Source organism: Peromyscus maniculatus, chromosome 1 (assembly GCF_049852395.1).
Source record: "Peromyscus maniculatus bairdii isolate BWxNUB_F1_BW_parent chromosome 1, HU_Pman_BW_mat_3.1, whole genome shotgun sequence".
Classification (NCBI taxonomy): domain Eukaryota; kingdom Metazoa; phylum Chordata; class Mammalia; order Rodentia; family Cricetidae; genus Peromyscus; species Peromyscus maniculatus.
Window position 1 is genome coordinate 39203625 of NC_134852.1, and position 6985 is coordinate 39210609.

Below are 6985 nucleotides of genomic sequence, written 5' to 3' on the forward strand. Positions count from 1 at the left end.
CTTCAAGACATACCATGTCCTGTGAATGAAAAACTCCAGGATAATAATTTTAATACTACTACAGCATGTTTGATTTAATATTTAAAAAGTATTTTGTGAGCTTTATTTTATATAAAATATGATAGTGTACTTAGAAAATGTAAAAATTAAATTATCAAAGTTAAGATAAATATTGAATGACACCTTACTCACAGATGAAATAACAGACTTAAGACTTTTTAGGGAGTTTTACTAAGTACTCAAATATATGTGAATATAGACATTTTGTATATCCATCTATATCTACATAGTCATCTGTATTACTACATTTGGACCGATGTATCTATACATTTCATTTAAGTTGTTATACACCTTGTATACATGTGTATTGGTATTTATATCTCTTCTTATCCACATTGAAAAGCACTTTGCTCTAAAAACCTGGCCTGCTCTTACATTGCATAGCCATAATATCTGGAAATTTCCATATCCTTCTCCCTCTGAAGGAAGAGCTGCAGTTTTCACAGAGACGTGTACTTGGCGGCATTCTCTCTCTCCTGTTGAGCCCGCCTCTTCATGGCCTCCCTCTCTGGCCTCTGCTCTTCTGTGATGGGCTGTGAGATGACTGGCCCTAGAATGTCAACTTTCCCCCATGGAATTGGTTGGCGGCTGAAGTCTTGCAGCAGATGTTGGATTTGAGGTTTGGGAGGTGATGGGGCCTTGTTCTTGTCAGCAGAGGCAAGCTCCCTCTGTAGTGAAGGGTGAGATGATGCCCTGTAGGATACTGGCCTATGGACAGCTGGCTGAGGCCCAGTGCAAGACTGGATGGGGTTGGTTATGTTATCTAGTGTGGCACTGGTAGCAATAGGCAGAACTAGCTTGTCAGAGGCCATCAAAGAAGTGCTGGCAGGAGCTGGTTTAGATGGCTTGGGTGTGGTAGACTGAGCTGAGTTAGAATGAGGTCTCACAGGGTACAGTGTAGGGGTCCCATGTGAAGCCAGGGAGAGAGGCTTCTTAGAAACCAGTCTGGCTTGAGGCTTGTCCAGGGCTGGAAAAGGCAGAGGTACTAACTTCACCTTGCCAGGAGGGGGCAGCTCATACTGGGATGGAGATGGATGACACTCCCTGTGAGCATTGCTCTCTGGTCTCTGAGCATTGCTCGGGGTTTTGCCAGGGCCTCGGCCATCACATGGCACATCCAGAAGTGATGTGGTGGCTGGGCCTGCCCTGGGATCTTTGTTGCTGCTGAAGTTTAGCCGAGCCCGGGAGGAAGAGATGCCAGTTTTCTTCTCACTCTTCTTCCCCAGTCTGTGAAAGACTTGCACGGATTCTAGCATGTGCATGCCGAGGCGAGTTCGAGGCTTTTTAAAGCTGTTGTGGCTGAGCTCAGGTGGATTCCTCTTCCTCTTGTTCTTTGGCATGGTGGTGTTTTCATCTGCCTTGACTCTGTTCCTTGACTGCTTGAGCTCCTCTGTTTTCTTGCAGTTGTTTTCTCTGGATCTCTTGGTCTTGTCTTGCCCCTGAGTCCTTGCTCTGCTGGGCGTGCTGGGTATGGCTTTCTGGGCTCTGCCCTCCAAGTTCTTAGGCATGTTGTCAATAGCCCCTTCACTGGACCCAGCACTGCCCACAGCCTCTTCTTCCTTCACCAGGTCCTGGAGCTGGATTCTGGCCTGAGGAGACCCATCTAGCACCTCAGAAGCTTTCTGGCCATTCTTTCTCACTTGGTCCATGGGTACACTGATGGTGCTGGAGCTTTCCTGGACCTGATCCCTGCTGATATCTTTGGATTGGGTTGCTGTGGGATCTTGCAATGGGTTCATATCAGTGATTGAGTTGAAGAATCTGGGAAGGTGAGTATCTGCCACCAGTGTAGTCATGTCTGCAAAGTCCATGCTGGAGTCCATCGCACTCTGCAGCACCCCAGGCTCATCCTGACCAAGGCTGCTGCTTCCCAAGGTGGCATTGTCAGGAGAAAGCTTCTGTTTTAGGATCCCTGAATCAGTGTAGTTCAGGGCCTGATGCATGTTGGCATGTGCTAAAGGGAGAAGTGATGGGTCTTGGTTTTCTTTTATGCCCTCATAGGCATCCAGAAGAGTTGATAGATCATGTGTCATCAAATCCAAGTCGTTATTCTCTGTTTGTTCCAAGATTGGAGCAGGAGGCAAGGGCAGGAATTCTGAAGGACTGTCGCTGGGGGCAGTTAATGACCAGTCCCCATGGACAGGTGGTGACTTCTGGACATCCTGTGTGCAGGCATTGCAGAGGTCTGGACTCTGCCGCAGACAGAGTGTCTGGCCTGCAGCTGTCAATCCCAGGGTTGTCTCCATTTTCACCACTGAAAAAGAGTCAAGGAAGAAGTCAGTGCCTGGTAAGTGAGGTGCTCCCCACTTTTCAGTGCTCCTCAGTACTCAGACCCCTACGGCAGTGGGGAAGGCATTCCTGTGAGCTCTGCTTGAGTAGCACAGGCGGCACCTCTGTTGGGAGACTTGTGACCACTCTCTTATTTCTAGTTACCATGTGATATCATCATTTCTCAGATGTTTGTGTTTTCCTCGGTGTTTGTGTGTCATGTGCATGCATAGTGATCATGGGGTGGTGACAGAATTGCCTGGGGGTGTGGTCCTCTTTCCTTTCCCATGTCTTTGAAAGAGTGACCCTCATTTCCGTGGAAGTTTGCTATCAGGCAGGTTGTCTGGTCCATAATTTTCAAGAACTTGCTCTTGTCTTCCAACTCTTGGCATTACTCAAATTCCCCCTGTTGCCTGACTTTCTAAATGGGTTCAGGTATCCAAACCCAGTTCCTCACTCCTGCAAGGCAATCTTTTCAACAACCCTAAATTTACTTTACCTCCCCATTTCTCAGTCTTGTTATTAAAGATGTGAAAATTGGTTATAGAATGTGAAGTCTTTAGGCTTGGGCTTGACTGTGTAATAGAGAACATATTCTAATGATCATGCATAGCCTTGCCTCACCTCTGAATAACCATAGCAAAAGAAAAGGAGAAAGAGAGAGAGAGAGAGAGAGAGAGAGAGAGAGAGAGAGGGAGAGAGAGAGAGAGAGAGAGAGGGAGAGGGAGAGGGAGAGGGAGAGGGATAGAGGGAGAGGGAGAGGGATAGAGGGAGAGGGAGAGGGAGAGGGAGAGGAGAGAGAGAGAGAGAGAGAGAGAGAGAGAGAGAGAGAGAGAGAGAGAGAGAGAGAGAGAGAAACTATGCGCAACTTAGTAGTTGTACACTGGTATACCAGGTATACTGGACTCTCAATGCACTTATAAGAGAATGGCAGGGTCAGCCGTTCTGGGAATCTGTGAGTAATCCCTCCTCCAGGACAGATTTGGAGTTGCATTGCTCTAGAGTCAGAACTCAACTCAGAGAAAATAAAGTGTTACCAAACAGAAAGGCCTTGGTGTCCCCTACAGCCCTGAGGAATAGATTAGGAAGGAGGCGATTGCTGTGTAATGGTGCATGGGACTGATTAGCTAGGTCAGGGACGTGTGTGTCTGTGGTGATGTCCTTGGACATGTCTTAATGGAGGATGAATGCCACTCATTGCCCTGCATTGTCAGTCATTATAGAGAGTGAAGATGGGGATGGTGAGCCAGAACAAGGCTGAGATCTCAGGACTCCCATTTTCCTCCCTGAGGACATCCACTCCTGAAAGTTTGAGCTGTGTCTGCTTTGAGTGCTGATCTCAGTCCTCCCTCCTGGCTCTACTCACCTTGAAGACTGGTGTCTGGCATGTCTTGAGCAGGTGTGGCATAGTACATGGCAGAGGTGGAGAAGGGTGTTTGGATATCTGTTGACTGAATCTCCTTTGGCATCATCACTATCTCTGGTTTCAGGGCAGAGGCCTGACCCCCAGAGTAGGACACAGAGCCACAGGCCTGCAGGCACTGCCTGAGTTCACCAGCCATCTGAGGGCCCAGGCTATTGAGGTCATAGTAATAGAAGTGGCTGCCCTCCAGGTAGGAAGGTGCCAGGCTGTATCCTTGATTTGGTGCCTGTGGTGGTGTGGCCAGAAGAAGGTTGGCAGACAGTGTTGGATAGGAAAGGACTAAGGCATTGGGATCTAAAATATTATCACCCTGGGCTGTCCTAGAGAAGGAGGAGAATGTGGTATTCTGGTCAGTGATAGTTACAGTGAAGTCCTGGAGTGCAGCTCCCCTCTGGTCAGTGTTTCCCATGGGATCCCACTGGAGAACACCTGGATAGGAGAGTGGTGAGGCAGACATCTGGCCCTGGTCAGTCAGCGAAGTCACCATGGTTGTGCCAGCTGGTAGGTAGGGGTAGGCACTGTCCATGAGCTGCTGGCAACAAGTTGTGGAGTCTGATGGCAGGAGCCATGCTGCACTCACAGCTGGGGTGGAGACCCTGGAGAAGTTGTACACACTTCCTGCTAAGGGTATGGCATTCCTCAGCTCAGGTACAGAGGCCTGCAGAGCACATTCTGTTCCAAAGAAAGGTGCACTTTGAAAATTTTCTGTAGGAAGCAAGAGGAAAATAAGAAGTTTGGTGAGATGGAATCTGAGTACCTTCCTGTGAGGAGCTTTCTTTTCATCAGATTGTACAATCTGGGAATGTCTGAGACCTATTTTCCCTCACATATCCCAAACAAACGGTTCAGAATGATTCTTGGTAATGGTTTGGATGGCACTCATTTAGTGAGCTGCCTGTTCTTCCTGTGCTGGCATGGACTTCCTAGTTGATCCATGTTGACTCTTGCTCTGACTAGACAACAGCCTTCTTTGCCATGCTTTGTATTGTTCTGATTTCTGCTGTGGCACTGCCTCACACCTGTGTCGCAGAACAGAAGTGTTTAAAGTAGGAGAACCTTAGACAGCTTCTCATGTCTGTGCCTTTGTCCTGTTCTGTGCAGATCTTCCTCAATGTAGACAGGTACAAGAATCTCTTTCTCCTCTTAAATCCTACTGTTCCTGTCGCATGCCTTCTATAATTGATGTTCTTGCTATTTATATAACCCCTACACACATATGGGTACATGAGTTCATGAATACAACCAACTGATAACATTTTTGTCTTGTTTGCACCTGTGTAGTGTGACTTCTTGATATTTCTAATCCATATTGCGTTCTGAATTAGATTGTTTCTCAATTTAACTCTTGGACAATTTTTTTTTTCTAGTTCCTCAGTAACTGTTAATTTCGTATAACTCTTCTAGTGAGGAACCCTTGTGAGAATTGCTCCCACACAATGGCATGCCAGTTGTCATAGTGCAGTGTACAACTGTCTGTCAGAGTGCCCAGCCCCAGTTGTCAATATCCAACACCACCAGTGCCCATATGACACCAGGAGTGCTGCAGAATTTAGCTGGACAGCCGGAAACAGAGCAGGATATTGTTTTGTGTATGTGACATGGAACCTTTTTCAGACTGATTTTAACAGTGTGGTTGCCTGTACATGGCTTGGGAATTTTAAAATGTATATATGTACAATGTATATAATGCCTTGTGTTATTTTGATTTAACATCTGTGGTTGTCTGCAACCTTCTGTTCCAAACTACCTTTGTGTGCCTCCAGGGACACTCTGCAGTGTGCCTTCTTGTATATCTATATTTTCTCACTCCTCATACTTTATTTTCTTCTTCCCCAATTTCCTGTGTGTCTGTCTTACATGTAACTCCCTCAATATATCTTCCACTACAATAACTGCCTTCTGAGAATCCATGCCTTCTAAGTCTCTCCCAGTTTCCTTTTTTAATCTAGGGAAGTCCAAGTAACTCTAAAATATGGCAGCCATTCTCTTTGTCTATTTTTAATATTTATTTTGGTGAATGTGGAGACAGGCCAGTGTAGACCAAGTTATACTTGAACTGAACTTCATCCCTTCAAGCTCTACATGCTGTGATTACACGTGTGTGTCACCATTCCTGGTGTGAACATTACTTTTAGAGCAGCCCTGAACTTGAAATAATAAATGGGAAATAGTATGCAAGGGAGCTTGTCCCATTCTTGTTGAGTGCTAGATCTCTGCACATCTTGTTTGTTTTCCTGTGTCTCTTGAACTTAGCATCGTCAAGAAGGGCCTGATTATATTCCCTGTTCACTTGCCTCTTGAGACTCCACAGTACAGAGCCCAGAGCTTAGTGACACTCTCATCTCCCTGAGGTTGATGGAAAACACTTGAGATTAAACTGTCTGTCCAAGCTCACATACCTAGTCAGAACCAAACCTAAATGTGACATTCAATTCAAGATATCACTATTAGCACAAGTGATATCCCCAAAACAAAGATTTAAAAGAATAGTAAAAATAAGGGGAGGTATGATCAAATGAACCATTTTAAAGTTTCTTTCCTTACCTGCCATGGTTGGAGGAAGAGTATCAGCAACCCACAGTACAATAGAGGAAGATAATTGGTTGTCCTTGTCTGATCAGCTGACCTGAGTGGCAAGTGTGTCCGGTATCAGACAGCACTTACTTGTCACAGGTGACCTGTGATGGTCCAAATGTGTTTACAGGCATCTCCATGGAAACCCCAAGAACCTACCAGGTGGTGGTAAGATTGAAGGGTCAATGATGTCATAAACAGGGCAGCAGCCAATAGGAATGTTGGATTCTGAGCTAAAAGATGGACTTGGTTAGAGAGGATGCCAGGAGACCAACAGTAGCCATGGAGGCTGAGGTGTATGCTAGTGAAATGAGGCAATCCTGGCATGGAAGTCCCCCTTCCCATGAGGTTTACTCTAGGATATTGGCAGAGTTTTTTAAATAAGGTTCCATGTCGAAGCTGTGTCTTCTGTTTCTTTGAGGTATCACCTTGCAGCGGACAGTGTCCCATGAGCATGCACTGTACATACAGTCAGTAGTCTTGGGCAGGAAGGAGGTGAACACCTAGGTGGATGGAACTCAGGTGAGAAACCATTTCAGTTGATCAGATTTATGAGCTGTCATCCTCTGTCCATGACCCAAGAAAGAGATCAAAGGTCTCCTTTGTGACTTTGTTGAAGGACAGGACTGAGTGTATTGAGTGCACCTTGGATGATGAACT

The 6985-nt window shown here is 46.1% G+C and overlaps 1 protein-coding gene across 4 annotated transcripts; it reads right to left on the reverse strand.

Moving 5' to 3' along the window:
• Positions 1 to 212: 212 nt before the first annotated feature.
• LOC102913081 (uncharacterized protein C2orf78 homolog) lies at positions 213 to 6474 on the reverse strand. Of its 4 annotated transcripts, none has more exons than XM_076576997.1 (3): positions 6296 to 6474; positions 4116 to 4456; positions 213 to 2314 (listed from the first exon to the last, which is right to left on the reverse strand). In XM_076576997.1, exon 3 carries the CDS (start codon positions 2304 to 2306, stop codon positions 501 to 503), a length of 1806 nt encoding a protein of 601 aa, XP_076433112.1. In that variant the 5' UTR covers positions 2307 to 2314; positions 4116 to 4456; positions 6296 to 6474; the 3' UTR covers positions 213 to 500. The 4 variants fall into 4 exon arrangements, with proteins under 4 accessions (XP_076433112.1, XP_076433107.1, XP_076433108.1 ...); XM_076576992.1 differs by having other exon boundaries at positions 3695 to 4456; positions 6296 to 6434; XM_076576993.1 differs by having other exon boundaries at positions 4181 to 4456; positions 6296 to 6430.
• Positions 6475 to 6985: the final 511 nt, after the last annotated feature.